The sequence below is a fragment of the Gopherus evgoodei genome, chromosome 9 (genome assembly GCF_007399415.2).
Source record: "Gopherus evgoodei ecotype Sinaloan lineage chromosome 9, rGopEvg1_v1.p, whole genome shotgun sequence".
NCBI lineage: Eukaryota > Metazoa > Chordata > Testudines > Testudinidae > Gopherus > Gopherus evgoodei.
This window is the reverse complement of record NC_044330.1, coordinates 101,873,502-101,893,475: the sequence shown is the minus strand read 5'-3', so window position 1 is coordinate 101,893,475 and position 19,974 is coordinate 101,873,502. Positions and strand designations below refer to the sequence as shown.

General features: G+C 42.2%; 1 protein-coding gene across 6 annotated transcripts in view; it reads right to left on the bottom strand.

Annotated features, from left to right (window-relative positions):
- ATP11C (ATPase phospholipid transporting 11C) overlaps nt 1-19,974 on the bottom strand; it is a 114,938-nt gene that overhangs the window by 61,930 nt on the left and 33,034 nt on the right. For 5 of the 6 annotated variants that reach the window (XM_030575979.1, XM_030575983.1, XM_030575980.1 and 2 more), the window contains exons 2-3: nt 10,607-10,726; nt 4,389-4,478 (exon numbers count right to left, since the gene is read on the bottom strand). In XM_030575979.1, coding sequence (XP_030431839.1) covers nt 4,389-4,478; nt 10,607-10,726 — 210 coding nt within the window. The remainder of the gene's footprint in view (nt 1-4,388; nt 4,479-10,606; nt 10,727-19,974) is intronic. The other variant, XM_030575981.1, reaches the window with a different exon arrangement.

Sequence of the window (19,974 nt, the reverse complement as noted above, 5' to 3'; positions counted from 1 at the left end):
GGTAGCCCCTTGATATTTTAAATGAATGGAATGGCCCTAAGTGCTTATTAAAGATAAGTGAAATCTTCAGTATTTCCAGAAAGAAAAGTGCCTGGCAGGTGTCTGTTAGTGACCTGTATCAGGTGTGGTTTTTATCTCTAATTCAATTTGTGGATAGTTTTCTGACTTTAAACATGATCACAGTACTTGGAATAAAAACAGAAAACAAGAAAAATGCTCTTTAATCCATCTGCATATGATCGATTTCATAGATAGATCCCTAGGTCTATGTCTAAAATGGGTACGCAACTGAACTGCCAGGAAATTTGTCAACATCACCCAGCTAGGTGACTAGGTTCAGTAAGGTAACAAAATCAGTTATTCCAGTCTCCCCGAACTCCATTAAGAGGGGCAGAAGATCAGATGTAATATTGTGACTTCAGACTATTAAGTATGCTGAAGGGACATCTTGAACTTTAGCACATTACTTCAGTACATACACGGGCCAAGTTTACTTGTGACATACTGGAGTGGTGCATCTCCATTGGATTTCATTGGCATCAGCTAATCCCGGAAGTGAGTTTGTCCCTTTGTGTAAAACAGGCAACATTATGCATAGTCTACAGGAAGTATGTTGAGATCAACCATAAAGATTTCCATCACTGCTGCAGAAATAGGTGAAGCAGAGTATTATGCTTTATAACAATTTACTAGGCATCCAATTTTGTTAAGCTGTAGCATAGCATCTGGCTTTTAAGCATCTGGCTAAGTGACCAAGGGGAGACAGCAAACATAGGAATTTGAGAGTTTCTAAGTTTCTAAGCGGAAGAATAAAAATCACCCTGGTTCAAAAAGGCCCCATTGCCAGTACCAGCACTGCTCCTGACTTTGCCACCTGCACCTGTGTCCAGACAAAGAACCTGCCTTTACCCAGGTCCTAGTGTGGGTTTGCAGAGACTGTAGTCTGCTTTTCCCTAATACAAAAAGTCAGGCTGGGGAGATCACTCAGGGTGAGAGGTGCCTACTCATGAGGCAGGTAGGAGAGATACAGGAGAAGGTGGCTAGGCTGAGGAGCATCCATTCACACAAGGAATTCATTGTAAATATACCTATGGAGACCTCCAAGATGGAGGAAGAAATCCAGCTGGAGAGGATTGCAATAGCACCATCGGGGAGGAATACTGGTACAGAAGGGAACAGCTTCTTCAAGAAGGATTAGCAGGGGGAAAAAAGAAGAGGAATAGCAAAGATGTATTATACGTGCACTGAGGTTGAGATAGAAGTGGAAAACAGACGTGTTGCAGGTCTCTGGGTAAGAATAAAAGGGATAAAAAACAAGGGTGATGTCATGGTAGGGATCTATTATCCATCCAACCAGGAGGAAGCCGTGGAAGGATCTTTTTGTAAACAGCTAATCAAACCATTGAAAACACAGTACTTGGTGGTGACGGGGGACTTCAACTATCCAGACATCTGTTGGGAAAATAAGACAGCAGGGCACAGATTATCCCACAAGTTCTTGGAATGCACTTCTTATTATAGGAGGTGGAGAAAGTGACTAGTGGAGAGGTTGTTCTAGACTTGATTCTGACCAATAGGGAACTTGGGTTGGGAATTTGAAGGTGGAAGGCAGCCTGAGTGGAAGTGACCATGAAATGGTAGAGTTCATGATTCTAAGGAGTGGCAGGAGGAAAAACAGCAGAATAAAGACAATAGACCTCAGCAAACTCAAAAAATTGGTAGGTAAAATCCTCTGGGAAGCAACTCGGGGCGGGGGGGGGTCAGGAGAGTTGGCAATTTTTAAAGAGACATTATTAAAAGCACAAGAGCCAACAATCCCAGGGTGTAGGAAAGATAGGAAGAATAGTAAGAAACCACCCTGCATTAACCAAGAGATCTTCAACGACCTGAAATTCAAAAAACAGTCATACAAAAAAGTGGAAACTGGGTCAAATTACAAAATTATATATCTACTACATATAATAAAAACACCACCACAAGCATGTAGGAATAAAATTAGAAAGGCCACGGCACAAAATGAGATTAAACTAACTAGGGACAAAAGAGTAACAATAAAACACTTTACAAATACATTAAAAGCAACGGAAAAACCAAGGCAAAGAGAAGACTGAGGGGGACATGAAAACAGTCTTCAAGTATGAAAAAGGCTGGGATAGCTCAGTGGTTTGAGCAGTGGCCTGCTAAACCCAGGGTTGTGAGTTCAGTCCTTGAGAGGGGCCACTTAGGGATCTGGGGCAAAATCAGTACTTGCTCCTGCTAGTGAAGGCCAGGGGGCTGGACTTGATGACCTTTCAAGGTCCCTTCCAGTTCTAAGAGATAGGATCTCTCCATTTATTTATTTATTAAAGAGGAAGATGATAAATTGTCCTCCTTAACCACTGAGGACATGATAAGCAGTAAATCTTTAACTGCAGCAAGAGAAATTTAGGATAGTTATTAGGAAAAAACTTCCTAGCTGTAAGGGTAGTTAAGCCCTGGAACAAATTACCTAGGGAGGCTGTAGAATCTCTGTCACTGGTGGTTTTCAAGACCAGGTTAGATAAACACCTGTCAGATATGGTCTAGATCAGGGGTGGCCAACTGGTGGCTCCAGAGCGACATGCGGCTCTTCAGAGGTTAATATGCAAGTCCTTGTACAGGCATCGACTCCAGGGCTGGAGCTACAGGCACCAACTTTCCAATGTGCTGGGGGATGCTCACTGCTCAATCCCTGGCTCTGCCACAGGCCCTGCCCCCACTCCACCCCTTCCCACGCCCTCCCCTGAGCCTGCCAAGCCCTCTCTCCTCCCCCTCCGAGCCTCCCGCACACCACGAAACAACTGATTGGGAGGTGTGGGATGGAGCAAGAGGTGCTAATCGGCAGGGCTGCCAGTGGGCAGGACGACATATTACTGTGGCTCTTTGGCAATGTACATTGGTAAATTCTGGCTCCTTCTCAGGCTCAGGTTGGCCACTCCTGGTCTAGATAATACTTAGATCCTGTCTCAGTGCAGGGGACTGGTCTAGATGACCTACTGAGATCCCTTCCAGTCTACATTTCTATGATTCTCTATATAATATTAATAAAAGTGAAGCATAGAGCTATTAATCAGCTTAATCCCTCAGAGGACGCCTTTATTGCAGACTACCGTATTGAACAGATCTAAGACTTCATTTACCAAATGAGTAGGCTGAAGTTTTGCCTGTCTGGTTTGACTTAACCAGTCAGTTGAGTATTATTTAAAAACCCCAATTTCAGCTATTAAAAAAAAAAAAAAAAAAAAAAAAAAAAAAAGGGAAATATACTTTGCTGTGTTTCATCCAAATTGTACTAAAAAAGCTAAACAAAACAAAAAAAAAGCAACCTTTGTTTTGCAAATATATTTTGGGAACTTCTCTGATTTTTCAGCTGATGTAACAGAAAATGAGCATTCATATCTACCAACATTTCCCCTAATCCCAAGATCAATGCCCTCTTTACATAGAAAATCAGCATGGAAAAAAGACCACCTTATTACATCATGTGTATGTCTGTAATTTAGTATGCATAAAATCTCTCTACAAAAAACAAAACAAAACAAAACAAAAACAAAAAACACTCCTACACACATTCACACTTAATAAATGTTCATCTGAATATAAAAAAAATCCAAATGATACACTGTGCACCTCTTCTGTTTTTTTTTAAATCTACACAAACTATAATATCACCAGGCTGCTTATTATAAAGGAGAAAAATGAATGGTTAGATGGGAGAAGCAATAAAGAGTAGGAAAAAGCTAGGTTTCAATCCTGCAGCCGTTAACATATGTTTTACTCACACCGGGTATGTCTACATAGGAGATGGAGGTGGAATTTCCAGTTTCAAGGAAAGATACCGACATTAGATCTGACTGAGCTCTGGCACTAAAATAAATGTGTAACTACAGGGGTATGAGCAGTAGGAGGTGCTAGACTTCCTACGTATGATCTCATCTGAGACCCTAGGAATGTATTTGAGCTGCTAGCCCCTCCCTCTGTGGCAGCTACACTTCTAATGTTAGCATGTTGCTTGATTACAACTAGCATGAACATGACTCCTCAAGATGGAAATTACACCTTCCAGCCCCAATGTAGACATATTTATGCGAGTGATCTCATGGTGCTTATGGCGTTAATTGGGCCCTTAAATTGTAACAATAGTCATCACACTATGGTCTGAGATGGCCCCAGAAATGTTACTAGTGACGATATTTTGAATGCGTGTGCGGGAGACAAAACATAGCTACTAATAAAAGATTTCATAAGCACCAGTAAAGAGCCAGTCTTCAGTCTCGGTCCTTTATAAAGTTGCATTTAAAGCTTTGAACAATCAGTTTAAAAAAAACCCAGTAATTCTTGCATCATTTCTATTTAAAAAGTGCCCTTACCTGCACAAGGAAAATGATAAGGAAATAAAAGTTGGCAATTCTTCTAAACTGTTCAAAAAGATTCTTCGGGAGAAAATTCCAGACAGTGTACTACAAGGTGAAAGAACAGAGAGATAAGCTGCGCAAATAATACCAGCACACAAATTTTCACAATGTCAATAGAACCAAAGATCGACAACTGTCAGGAAGCTACATTTACCCAGGGATTGAGAGTTAAAGAAAGGGAACTTATGTTTAGAATCCTAAGAAATAAGATTTCATTAAAAACAAACAAACAAATAAATAAATGGTTAAGTAGTTATATTGGACAGATGGATCCCTGGTATAAATTTCACAGATGTTATACCCAGGATAGAATTGGCCCAGGTGTGTGTTCTCTTCTTATTGGACCTCTTCAAAAACTCACAATAGCATTAAGCAATTTTAATGGTATACTCTCAGTGTACTTTTAACATGCCTATCACCATCGTATCTAGGCTCATTAGCATCGAATATTGAGAGTAAGGGAGCACTTTGTGAGTAGCTGTTACATGAATGCACAGGGGGAAAACAAACAATCAAGGAGTCTTCCTCTATGGTTTCTCTCACAAAGAGACCAGACATCACTGAGGTCATACGCTCTGTGGCACAGGGAGAAAAGATTCTTAACCCTTCTCCAGTCCTTGTGCGATGCATAAAGAGGGCTGGCAGAGCAGCAGAAAAGTGCCCTAAAAGCCCTGGATCCAGCCAAGGGAGAACTCCGTCTGGGCAAGGGTTGAAGAAAACAGCTCCAGGTTGCCTTTCTAAACTCAGCATAGGAAACACAGGGTGTGATGCTGGCAGCAGGACTGCATCAAAGAACACTGCTGTGGAGGGTCTGGGCAGCACTGCCACTGGTAGGGAACAGGCTGCTATAACTTGGATAGGTCTGCAGATCCGTCAGAATTATTCTGGGGCCACTTTGACCCCTGAAGAATTGGGAGGCCACAAAGATGCTTTACAACTCCGCTGAGTGGATATCTGGGGCCTTGCGGATCTGTTTTCTAGCAGAGAGGAAATCTGTGCTGCAGAGCGTGGATATATTCTAAGATTAACGCCCATCCACCTGTCCCAAAATAAGACAGTCAAACAGCATGCAGGACACCGTCTCCTTTCAGGACTCTCAAATCAACTTCAATGCCTGGTTCACAGAGAGCAGCAAAACTCTCCTGCCGCTTACACAGCTTCCAACCCCACCCCGAGACAACTGTTTCTACACAGAGACCTCACTAACAAAAACAACAGCTCCACCACCATGTGTCTGCCTAAGACCGACTGACTGCTTGCACATTAAGAAAGAACTTGGAAGTCTATCTCTAAGAGTGCTACCAGCAGGTTAAATCCAACTTACCCCCTGGGCTATGAATTCCGGTCTGCATCTCTTATAGGTGCGACATACAGAGTCTCGCCCTGTACTCCACAACAAAGCTACTTGAATTCTCCATCACAACTGGGAAAGTGATAAGGAAATTCTGCAGCAGATCTGGATAAATTCCAGAATGGAAGTTTTATCTGAATTAAATACGAACGAGGACGCTGTTCCCTCAGAGGGATTTATTTTATATTAAATTCAGCTCGTTTTTCAGCTGACCTTAAGTTTTGGATTGTGTATGTGTTGCAAGTTTTCTCACGGACAATGGTCACAGCATGGTAGAAGTTTGTGGGCGAAGAGAGAAGAGGAATGGAGGTTTTCATAGCTGGGTGGGCAGCTACTGGGCCTTTCGGACCATGGAAGTAGCTTGGCATTGTAGGATACAGACAGTAGCAGATGTTGCTACTAGAATATCAGCAGTGAAACAGTTAAAGGAGCATCTGCAGTGTGCCTTATTGCCACACAACAGAAGAGACAGGTGGCCTACATCTAGGGTGACCAGATGTCCCAATTTTGGGGCTGTGTCTTATATAGGCGCCTACTCCCCCTGTCCCGTCCTGATTTTTCACACTTGCTGTCTGTTCACCCTATCTACATCTACTAGGTCAGTGGAAAAATTAAACCCACACTCCGGACCACATGCTGTCCTTTATCCATCCACGCCCCTCCTCTCCCCTCATGTCAAGTGAATCACATGGTCCCTCCTTTGGGCAATAACTTCCCTGCAATTGCACTCCTGTCGGAAGTAAGTGTGAGCCCAACTAACATCCTCATAAAAGGCTGCAGTGTGATAGGACTGCAGCCCTCGAGACCCACATTGGGACTGAAGACAGATATGTGCGCAGACTGACAAGATTAAATTGTTTGTTGCCCGACCTTGAGTCCAAGGTTATTGCTTAGAAAAACTCAGTGAACTCAGAATTAAACTGGTTCAACAGAACAAATCTAGCTCTGACAGAACATAAAACGCTGGAGCTAAAAGCTTGGGTACGGAACAGACTGGAGGAAACTTCCGGGACTCTGCTAAAAAGTCAATATTTGCACCCTCATTACAATTCCTTCCCACAGAAAAGCCTAAGAAGCTGTTTGACTCCTATACTGCACTTCCTTTCCACATGCATGAGCAGTGCCAATTGTGCAATTAAGTTGAGAAAATATCCACTTGTCTTCTGCCCCTCCCTCCCCAAATCCATTTCTCCCCCCTCTACTTTTTTTTTTAATTGGGCCTTTGTAGCTTGCAGGTGGAAACAAACAGTTTATGAAATCAGCAGTAGCACAGAACTCTGCTTCTCCAATTGTTCTGGGAGACAGAATCACAGCAAAAAAAAAAAAACAAAACAAAAAAAAACAACACGTCAAGATTTCACTGCAGGTCTGTTTCATCTTATGCTGGGGTTACGTTTCGCGGTCAGCGCGTCAAGCAAAAACTGCGTATAGTCAAAATTACACTGAGTGTAATGGCAGGTAGAATTGCCCACACTACAGGAACACTATTTAAATTGTTATTTTTCTCTTTTTGTTTTTGCCAACCATGTAAAGCTGAATTCGTGCATGTTAAATGCACGTAAGAGTGACAGACCTGTATATTAATTGAAGGATGGGTTGGGGGATGGGGGGCATAGGAAGGGTGCTTTTCTAACATTAGCTGGCACATCCGTTTCAAAAAAAGTCAGGTTATTCCTATTACGGCCATGCTTCACCCAGCCACCATTCTAATTCTAGCATGAGAACAAGCCAATAGTCTCATGAACACCTGCAGTGAGAGGCGACTGTGTTATGCCAGCGGTAGGCAACCTATGGAGAGCTGATTTTCAGTGGCACTCACACTGCCCGGGTCCTGGCCACTGGTCTGGGGGGCTCTGCATTTTAATTTAATTTTAAATGAAACTTCTTAAACATTTTAAAAACCTTATTTACTTTACATACAATAATAGTGTAGTTATATATTATAGACTTATACAAAGAGACCTTCTAAAAACATAAAAATGTATTAGTAGCATGTGAAACCTTAAATTAGAGTGAATACATGAAGACTCAGCGCACCACTTCTGAAAGGTTGCAGACTCCTGTGTAATGCTCATTAGAAGGTGGGGATCCATATTTCCAGATTACGTACAATAGTTTTAGCAATACAGATTGAAAGCAGTCATTATGCATCAGGCAACACTGAAGAAGGAGGGAAGAGAAGGTTATCAATGTTGATGTCTTATATCTTGCAAGTTACCAGAGCTGCAGAGGAACGCATTATTCAGGAAGTGCCCTCAGTCCAGTTGTGCTATTTTGCCACTGGACATGAACATCAGAACTGCAAGTCCTGGAATTTAGACTCCTGTCATTTTCAATCCCTCGCTCCTTTGACAGACTATGGTCTAGATGTATCCCTTGCTAGTTTGCTGAAGACATGCAGTAGTGCTGGATCCTGAAGTCCTCTCACATGGGAGTGGACCCATTAAAAAAAGTAATAATAATAATAATAATAATCACTGTAGCTATTCATGTGTTTAAGGGCTATTGGATAAGATTCACAGTAAATATATCTAGGGTTATTAGTGCCATTACTGGATTTGTGCTAAGCAACAAAAGGCTTCAGTCCTATGGTATCATGGCCCTTTAACTAAAGTTACCAGGCCTAGAGCCTCCCTTCATTGATCAAAGCCACTAAAAGGGCTCCTCAACTATGTAGCTTTAAGTTCTCTTTGTGTTCCTGACTTAGCAAGCATCAAGATCTGGCCCACTGGGCTTTTACACTTCAGTAACACAATTACACATCGATATGCAACAGAACTTCACGTTCCTTCTTCTAACTTTACACTTTAAATTCTGGCTTTCTTCATTGACTTATAAACTAGAGTACTGTCTGGATTTTAATTTAGAAAAAAGAAATCAATGATTCCCAAGTTGACAGCCTGTCCTCCCCACATAAACAATTGGAGGAGGTTAGGGGAAATAGTACAAAAATCAATAGGATTCCCACCTGTAAACAGCTTTTAGTGCTGCATGCCACACATCAAAAGGAAACAATGCTCAAATAATGAAACTTTTCTCTCAGCTGTGAAGATAACCCCTTAAAATCTTGAGACCCCATACTTTCACTTTTCTCACTTAAAAAAAAAATAAAAATCAAAGGAACGGCACACATGTTTTCTATTGGAACATGGCCTGGTTGCCCTGCTTGCAATTTGGTTTCTCATATTTTTTTTTTAGGGGGCGAGAAAGCGAGATCACTGGATCATTTGTTTTGGAAAAAACAACAACAACACGAACTTCAAAAGTAAGTTTAAGAAACAAAAACAGGTCAAATAAATGTGTCCTTTGAAAAAAAACAAGTCCCTTTTCTCAGAGTCATACTCATCATTAATGATACTTGTGCACAGATAATAAGCAAACAATAAAGACCCATGTCCACATTAGCTTCATTTTAAACACTGAGGGGCAGGCATGGACTCTTCCTTCCCAAATATAAAAAAGGTCAAAAAATCAATAGGAAAATAACTTTACAAAAAAATCCATGAAGTTCTACACAAGATTAGTGTTTTTTAAATAATTCAACTATTCACTGAAGAAAAATTAAAAAAAAAACAAAAACACAAATGGATATTCCCCAATGGCACAATCTTGCAGACCTAATACGATAAAGTCAAAGGAAACTGGTCCCTAGCACAAAGTCAGTTCTGGTTCTAATGCAGACAGCAAAAGGACGTAAAAGGCAGCCGACATTTGAATTGTTTAGAGCAGAAAAAAAATGCACCCACTGTAACCTTTAAATCATAAGTACAGTATGACTAAAGTCTGTAACTATATACTGGGCATCCCCAAACCCACCTTAGTAACAAGCTAAATATACAGTCACCCAACTAGCTTAACAATAGCTGATGCCAGCTGTCTGACATTGTATTTCAATTTTTCCAAGTCTTTTGCAATAGCTTGATAGATGTCAAGGAAGATAGGTGTCATCACATTGTGTTCAGAATAGACAAGTGCTATATTAATAGACTACTGCATGGTTTCCTCTTTATGGGAAAGGCCAAGAGTTAAAATACACACTGTACTAAGTTATTTTTGTCCCACTTAAAAAAAAATACTGTCATGCCTCTAGATATCTGTCCATTTTTTAAATAACCAAACAAATCCCAAATGAAAACATTGTAAGTCACCAATCACATCAGATATTGTCTTGTCTTTATATTTTCGCTCTCCAAACAATGGAGACCCAGAAAACATCAAAGCAGGTACTACTCTTTGTGCCTCAATATTATTCAGCGCACAGAGGGGGAACTCATGTGTGCATTCACTCAGTGGGCATTAATAAGGAAGTGTATTACAAACCAGTGGTTTGGTGCAAAATGAGCTTCCAAGCTGCTTTCAGATTGCATCAGGTAGATCATAAATTAGATTCAGAAGGGAGTATCATAATATTCCCAAGTATTATTAACAAATGCAATTCTAACATCATTTGCACATATCTCCTAAACCTCAGTGGGACATTTTGTGCAAAATTAGAGAGCAGAACATAACATTTCATCCCCAACCTCTCAATAGCGGGGTTCAGAGAGAAGAGTCTCTTTAATACAAGGTATATGATTTTACACTACAACCCACTGTCCTATTAGATTAACAATCTTGGTTATTAAAACTCCTACCACACCGGCAATGGAACAGCTGAACACTGGGGCAATTTCTTCTTGCAAAGAGCATTTTAACTACTCAAGTAAACGTCAGGAACCCATGACTGATGAAATACAATACGGTTGAGGAACAGGAACAGAAACGTGCAAGCCTTCCAGTTGATTAAATGACCATAGCTCACCGATTAAGAGAACCAACTTACCTTGGATGAGACAATTCTATTATCACAGAATTTCTGCTCGACGTAAGCATCGGTTTCTGAAACAGGGCGGTGGCCAACAAACACGGTGCGTGTCCCAACTCGTTTCTCTTCGCCAGCGCACTGTCAGAGACAACAAGGTAAAGGCAAGTTAAGTCCCTGGCTCTCAAGTTCACACATTTCCATGCATGTGTGCAGATAACGAGTTCCACATGCTTCTGATTCTGATGGCTCCCTCACAGCCTTTCTGAACTTCCACTGTCCTGGGCTCTCCTGTTACAGTGTTGAATGGAATGAATGTAGAGCAGAAGTGATTGTATTCATGGTCTTCCTATCTCACACAAACGGTAATTATTACCTTTCCAAATACCAGCCGGCCACATTTACACCTTTATCAGCCTTTCCTGGTCCACTACAAATGCCTAAATACATTTGTTAGTCTCTAAGGTGCCACAAGGACTCCTTGTTGTTTTCCCGGAAACAAACTAACAAGGCTACCACTCTGAAACCTAAGATATGTATGAGAGACAAAGTGAGTGAGGTAATAATCTTTTATTTAACCAACTTCTGTTAGTGAAAGATACAAGCTTTTGAGCTTACAAAGAGCTCATTCACTAACAGAAGTTGGTCCAATAAAAGATACTGCCTCACCCACCTTGTCTCTATTCTGGAACCAAGGTGGCCACAATAACACTGCAAATAAGATACGTAAGAAAGCAAAAGTTTCCCTCTAGAGCTGAGCATTTCTATTAGTGGCTGGCATCTCTCAAGTGGAAATATCTCAATCTGCTTGAGTTGCCTCAAATTGCTAGTAAGAAGAAACCTTTCCGCTTTCTGCTTCATGAGGAGGGGAAATACCCTTTGAGGGCTTTGTCAGTCATTGCCTGGGGCTCCCCAATGTGAGCTATTTTGAGCTTCTGACCTCTAAACACATCTTTACACCAACCTTGAAATCTCTTCTGATCTGTGGCCGAGCCATTTCTAAACATTTTGATTTGTTGTTTCCTTTTTAATCTTCATGTGTTCCGCTAAAACATCATTGCATGACTATCTAAGGGCTGGTGTACACTACGGGGGAAAATCGATCTTAGATACGCAACTGAAATCGAAGTATCTAAGATCGATTTACTCACTGTCCTCACGGTGCGGGATTGATGTCCGCGGCTCCCCGTCGATTCCGCAACTCCGTTCGGGTTGGTGGAGTTACGGAATCGATATAAGCGCGTTCGGGGATCGATATATCGCGTCTAGATGAGATGCGATATAAAATCGATCCCCGAGCAATCGATTGCTACCCGCCGATACGGTGGGTAGTGAAGACGTACCCTAAGAAAAATTCTTCTTAGAGCTTGTCTACAGAAACACTTCCGTTTGCAGCAAGATTGAGTATAAATCTACTCTGCACACTAGGCACCTGCGTGGCCTCTGTTGCCGGGCACAAAAAGTCCCCATGTGCACGTTCATCTACTCATAGAAGCATCTGCAGTGCGCCAAAAAGGCAGGTGTTAGCTGTGTTATTAATGTGTTAGGAAAATTAATTATTTTTCTTCTCGATTAAGCATTAAGGTGCTCAAGAACATTTCAGCTGGACGGCGAGCACAGGCAGCCACACGCAAAAGGGACCTCCACCATTTCAGAAGGAAAAGGTTTCATTACGGAGATTTTTAGGAAGCAATACTAATTTTAACTAAAGTCTCAACAAACAAAAAAATATTGTTTCCAGTCCTTGGAGGTGGAAACCATTGAGGCATGCTGTGGTAGGCATGATGAATGACTGCATCACAAATCTGACATTTTCCATCTGCTGGCAGGGAGGATCATACCCACATCTATGATCTGGGATATCAGGACACTGGAGGGCCAGTCCAACTGGTAGTAACCATCCCACCAAGTCTTGAGTTTGAAATCACTAATCTCAGCATATTTGGGGGTTCTTTTAAAAAGTCACAGCTCCTGGTGTCATGTGATTACAAAACGAAAGCAGAGATAAAGTATGTTTCTAGCCTTCATGTTTTCAAAGGAAAGATTGAGAACATGGAACTCTGGAAGCTCAAAATCCAGAAGTAAATTAAAAAAAATAAAAATTAAATTTCAAGAGTTTAAAGCTAATCATGATTTTTGAGGCCTGACTCATCTTATTACAATACTGGGTTTTCTCAACACTTCCCTTGTCAGGTCTTTCCGTTCCAGCTTTCAGTATCTCACATTTCCCCTCTAGTTGCACTTCTCTCCCTCTGCCATTCCAACTGAAGTATGTTTTCCTTGACGGCTCTCTGTGCTATTCTCCTCCTCAAACACTGGATTTCCCAGAGACAAACCCAAGTGAAAGTGGAAATCCATTCCGCTCCCAGTCCGGTGCAGGAAATTGCTACTGTATAGGAGAACTGCTCAGGTAGTCACCTGCAAACCCTCCCAAGTAATCTCAGTTTCATGCAGATAGTTGTAGGATACACGCAATCCAATAGTTGCACTTTAAAGCTCTTCATCAGGGGTAGGCAACCTGTGGCATGGGTGCCGAAGGCAGCACACGAGCTGATTTTTGGTGGCACTCATGCTGTCCAGGTCCTGGCCACCGGTCCGGGGAGCTCTGCATTGTAATTTAATTTTAAATGAAGCTTCTTAAACATTTTTAAAACCTTATTTCATTTATGTACAACAATAGTTTAGTTATATATTATAGACTTTTAGAAAGAGACCTTCTAGAAAAACATTAAAATGTATGACTGACACGTGAAACCTTAAATTAGAGTGAATGAAGGAAGACTCGGCACAGCACTTCTGAAAGGTTGCTGACCCCTGCTCTACATCAATGCCAAGAGGCTAAAATATGGCAGGGAGGCAGATTTCTTTTTTTAAACCAGAGTGAGATGCTACAAATGAATTATAACCCACTGTCACACCTTAATTAAATCCCCTCGATCGGACAGCCTTCATAGCAAAGAGAACAATAGGACATAGGGTATTTATAAACATGTCAGAGATCCGGGTCAAATGTGAAAAGAATTCCTCTCCTCGTTAAAACAGACCTGTTACACTCACTCCCTACTTCCCCCATTCATGCTCTCTCTCATGCACATTCTCCAAACAAAACCAAACAAAACAAAGAAAACTCCGATGGAAAAAAATTGACCTGGAAGCACAAAAAGACCCCAAAATAATAAAAATTAAAAAAAAACCAAAACACATTTCCAGCAGGATATTAGTACTAATTGTTTGCACTGTAGTGGTGCTCTGAGTCCCCAGTCAGGATCAGGGCCCCACTGTGATAAGAACTACATAAACCCACAGGAAGGCAGGATCTGCAAAGGAGATTGAAAAATCTTGAGAGCAGAGATGTGCCCCATTGGTCCAGTGGTGAGAACAGCATGAGGAGACAGCCAAACTGATTCCCATTTCATATTCTGCAATATTTGTGCATAAATCAAGATCAAAACACTTAAGATTCCCAGTGCCTTACATTTGCTACCGGGAGGAAAAGTCAGAGGGTTAGCTATAACTCAGTGATCATTTTCTTAGGTCTTGTTCACATTTGGAAATTAATCCACAATAATCCAGGATGTGAATTTAAACTGCAATAGCAATACCAGAATAACTCCCTACGTGGATGCTCTTATTCCAGAATAGTTTCACGTAATCCGCTTTGAAAGCATATTAAGCTAAACCAGCAAATGGCACTCTTATTCCACACGGAGAGCTATTCTACAATAGCTATTGCAGAACAGCTACTGCAGTCAATTTCCAAGTGTAGAGACAAGTCTTGCATTATCTTTAATTTACTCCATGTTTTAAGTTCTTGAGGGAATATGCAAGTCTTTTTAATGCAACAAAGAACGCACTAAAGGTAACGTATGTAAGAGGCAAGGAACCTGAAAGCTCATTTAGTGAGAAGAATACCACTACTTGGAAAGCTCTTATACGTTAATCCCAACCTGTCATAAATTACCTTGAGTCAATTCAATAGCAGGAAAAGTGGCTTTTACAATTAATATCTGACAGCTAGATCGATACATTATTACCATACAGATATATACTGGGTATTAGTTTGTATGGGAAGAAAGCAGTAACCTGTAGCCCTCAGAAATTCTTTACTTGAATGGGGAAAGCATTGGATGTGAGTATACTGTTGGGCTGACACATTTGCACTGGCTTCTGATTGGCAGCCACACAACAACTTCCTGGCAGATTAAAAGTGACCATTTTAGAACAAACCACAACAATAATTTCTTAGTTAGGTTCCCATCCTTTCTAAATTCTATCTTGCATGTAAGATTTTCATTCACTGACCACACCACACTGAGAAACTCACAATTGTATGACCTTGGGAATTCTGTTCCCAGCAGAACTAAGCTTGTAGTTTATCTCTGGGTTCTCCGAGTCTTCCCTTCTTGGTACTTAATGCTACGTATTAGGAAATTTTTAAAAAGGTTGAAAAACATTGTTATGTTCAGAAAAGCAACAACAACATTTTCTTTAAGGCCGCTTTTCTAAAATAATCTAACAGAGAGCAAGAAGTATCCGCAAGCTGTAAACCAGGGCAGCTCCAACTGAAACTAAGACAGGAAGACTACTTTTCTACTCCCAACAGTGTGACACATTAAAATTAAGTCGCATCTTTGCCCAGAGACTGATGTGCCTACTGGACTCTAAACCAGGGGTGGGCAAACTATGGCCGCATCCAGCCCTTCACATATTTTAATCTGGCCCTCAAGCTCCGGCCAGGGAGCAGGGTCCAGGGCTTGCCCCGCTCTGCACGTGCCAGGCCTCCATGCAGCTCCAAGAAGCAGCAGCATGTTCCCCCTCCGCCTCCTATGCATAGGGGCAGCCATGGGGCTCCGCACATTGCCCCTGCAGCTCGCATTGTCCAGCAACGACAGCCAATAGGCGCTGCAGAGGTGGAACCTGTGGATGGGGCAGCACGTAGAGCCGCCAAGCAGTGCCTCCGCCTAGGAGCTGGAGAAAGGACATGCCACTTCTTCCAGGGGCTGCTTGAGGAAAGTGCCACCTGAAGCCTGGACCCCTGACACCCTCCTGCACTCCAACCCCTTGCCCCAGCCCTGATCCCCCTCCTGCACTCTCAACTTCTCTGTCCCAGCCTGGAGCACGCTCCTGCACCCCCTAACCCCCCATCCCCAGCCCCACCCCGGAACCCACACCCCCAGCCAAAGCCCTCACCTCCTCCCCAAACCTCAATCCCCAATTTTGTGAGGGGCTCACCACACAATTTCCATACCTGGATGTGCCAAAAAGTTTGCCCACCCCTGTTCTGAACAGTAGGGATTTACCTGATTCTGCAGAATGCTTTTTTGATGCTGTTAGTGTTTCAGGTTGAATGCACCTGTGTTCCCGCTCCGTGATTTTTTATGGGCACTCATTTAAGGTTTCCTGCTCTCAGCCACCACCTCTTGTGGGTGGAGACCTGGGTCTCTCTTCCTCCGGCCTGGAATTTTAAAGCTACAGAGCTCACTGCCTTACACTGCAATGCCCCCAGCAAGGCAGTCTGCCTAAAGGCCAGCGCCTGAAAATTGCTCTCCCTCTCAGGGCTATGAGCAGTTACAAGTTGCAACATGGCTGCTTCCAAGCAAGCACCATTATTCTTAAGGCAAACGTGTTATAAAGAAAACATTAAAACCAATACAAGCTCCTCCATATATGCTAAAAGCTCACCAGACATCACCCATCGGTCTTATGGGGTCCTGGTAGGCCAAAGTCTTTCCAACTCTTCCACAAGGGTTGGGGCCTTTGGACAGCAGGTCCTGTCCGTTTGCTGGATCAGAAAGAAGGCCCTGAGTTAGTTTAAACTCAGCCTTTTTACATCAAAAGCCCTTTCTTTCTTTGTTGGTTTCTGGAGAAAAAATAGTCAGAACCAGTCTATGCAAGTTCCCCCAGAGGGTGGTATCTCTCTGGAGGTGTTTACCAGCTAAGCCAGTGGTTCTCAGCATAGATTTTCCATGGGATACATCAACTCATCTAGATATTTGCCTAGTTTTACAACAGGCTACATAAAAAGCACTAGCGAAGTCAGTACAAACTAAAATTTCATCCAATGACTTATTTATACTGCTCTATATACTATGCACTGAAATGTAAGTACAATATTTATATTCCAATTGATTTATTTTATAATTCTGTGGTAAAAATGAGAAAGTTGGCAATGTTTCAGTAATAAGTGTGCTGTGATACTTGTGTATTTTTAGGTCGGATTTTGAAAGCAAGTAGTTTAAGTGAGGTGAAACTTGGGGGTATGCAAGACAAATCAGACTCCTGAAAGGGGTACATAGTCTGGAAAGGCTGAGAACCACTGTCTTAAGTGATTCACTTTAATCATCTCCCACTGTTTTAGCACTGGAAACAGTTGTGATAACCACCCTGCCCCTACGGAGTAGGCCACAATCATATATAAAATCCCTGGCTCACAGTGATAGACATACTTAATATGATGATATGTTCCCTCAAAGATACTGCATATGGTTGCAATATCTGTCACAGGTCTAGACCACTTTAAAACAGAAAATTAAGGGCATTCAAGTGTGTTGCCTGTATACAAAGGAACTTCTCAGATTTGCTGAATTTTCCAGACTCAAGGCTTGGATTTTAAATCAACAGAGTAAAAGTTTCCAACTTTTTCTTGAAGGAATTAATAGACAGACAGGCTAATATAGCAATAAGATATCATCCAAACTCCTCTCATTCTTTTTAATCCTTAGTTTAGGTTGTTTGCTTTGAAACTCAACCCAACAATGCAATATGCTGAGCATGCACCAAACGTCTGGCAAACGTGTGCTCTGCTGCTGCAGTGCTACATAGCTAACAGCCTCTGGCTTAACATTCCATCCAGTTCAAAAGCCCCTGCTGCAGGAAATGGTTGTCAAACCGCACACAAATTCCAGAGGCAGAAAAAAGGCACTTAGAAAACTCACGCTAGATTAGCAGCGTCCAGCATTAACTAGGATCTGAGGAAAGTTTGCAGAATCAATGGCTATTAGCCAAGATGGTCAGAGACGCAATCACATGCTCTGGGTGCCCCTAATCTCCAAGTCGTTCAGTCCAGATGCTGGGACTGGAGGACATCTGATGATGGATCACTCAGATTGCCCAGTTCTGTTCATTCCCTTGGATGCATCCGGCACTGGTCACTGTCAGAAGACAGTATACTATGCTAAATGGACCATTGGTCTGACCGTATATAGCCGTTCTTATTTAATGTAAAAGCCAAAGCCACGCACACCGAGTAGCATGGGTGAAGTACGTCTCAGAGTGCGGTAATCCCTCTCACACTCACCTCCCTTATTCTGCAATGCCTCTCCACCTCCTACACCACACATGGGGTCGGGGGAGGCCAGGATGTCAGAGCACTGCTCTGGAAGTCTCCTGCTCTGCTCCTGAAGTTGCCCCACCCCATGCTAGCAGAGGGAGAGATTTTGCCCTACCTATGAAAATTTACTTATACCTGGATCCATGGGAGTTTGGAAAAGTGGATTTTCACATGGGCAGATGTGCCCACACATCTCTGCTGGAATGCAGATTAAATAATCAAGATAAACTAACAATACAGGCTGCTGTTCTGTGAAGAAAAGAGCTGTGCAAAACGTACTCCAAAAATACCCAGGGCAAGCCCTAAGCCTGGCTTCAGAGCCCAGAGAGCATTTACAGAATGATCAATATAGCACTTTCAGATTTGCAGAAGCCAAAGACTGCAGCCAGTATCTCTACAGTTACATAGTACATTCCATCCGCAAGCATATCACCAACTATCCATTCCGAGTTTCATGTGCAACGCAGAGCAGTCACCTCTAGCGTGAGCTGTGGCTAGCAGACCTCTCTGGACTGCAGAGCATGAGCATGACAGTTAGGCCAGGAAGTAAAGATTATTGCATTGAAACTAGAGAAGAAAGCAAGGCCACAGACAAGTCTGTTGTACTTACGAGGCAACAGCAAGCACCACAAACCTGAGATCCAGGAGCGAGAGGCAGAGCCATTCACACAATGCCTTCTAAATCTGAAGAATGCCGGAGATTATGAAGCAAGTACCAAGTCCCACAATCCCTTTAAAGGCTCCAAGAGGCAGCGGACTGGAGCCAAATATGGTTTGCTAGCATCACTCTAGCTCAAGAGAGAGGAAATGAAAGCACTGCCAGAAATGCACTCAGGGAACTCTAACCAGGATGTTGCAAACTTCCCCATTCAGAAAAAGAAATTTTTTAAAAAAGGAAAAATCCCACTAACATTTTTATGAAACACATGAGGTTCACCATATAAGCATAACCCTTCCTTGTTTGAAGAAGGAATAACGTACAAAGCACACAGTTCTCTAGTTATAACAGAGACCATGGTCTACCAGCGAGACAGGCCTGCCTCTTCCTGACATCTGCTCTTCCATCAGCCAGTCTGCATTAGCATCAGTACTGAGTCTTTCAATTCTGCTTTTACTTTTCCTCCTCCATTTTTTTCAACTGCAACAGCTAGTACAAACAAAGACCCAGCTAACCTGCTGCACCCCAGAGATCTGGACAGAGAATGCCGAAAGGCGGAGAAGCTCTGCTATGTGGTCCAACCAGCCTTTTCTTCCCAGTCTGACTTGTCCTGCTTTGTCCACTTTCTGGTAATCTTCTGCACTAGAAGCTCGCTCTCTATCCCAGGAAATTCTAAGGCACCTGACACTATAGTATGTCAACACCAATTAAGACACACAAACAGTTGGGGGACCCATTACAAATTATTCTGATTTTCCAGTTAACAAGTAAGCGAATGCACATACAAAATCTTCTACATAACTAACAAAGGTTATTTGTTCATTTTGCTGTAGAACTGAAAGCTGCTATTTTGACAACAGCGCTAAATAGTTCATCATTTTACAAACCATAGTAACAGGTTACTGACTAATTGCTCGAAGGAGACCTTAACTACAGTGTTCTCAGCAATTTAAAAGCAGAGGCTGCCGTTTTTATGTGTAAATGTGTATATTAGAGAGAGAGCATTTAGGGATTTTTCTACTATATTTAATCAAGATTTAGATTTTGCTATAAAAACCAAAAAGAAAATACATTGCTTATCTATGAGTCAAGTGTTAGTCTCATCATCTGGTGGATCTATGTGCTTTTTCCATGTATGAAAGGCTAGTAATCAGCATGGGCGTTACTATAAGAAATGTCATAGCTTCCCGTGGCACAAGGCTCCTTCACCGAGGAGATGAATCACACAGTTGAAGTTCTTCCACAGGCTGAATTATCACACTCCTCTGTAAGTGGCTGGATGTTTGCAGGAGAGGTCAGCGAACAAGACCTCCCAAATATTTTTCAGATTTAGCTTGCACAGGTAAGCAGTGGCAGATCAAATGTATTTTGGTCTAAAGAGCATGGAAGCCCTGATCAAGT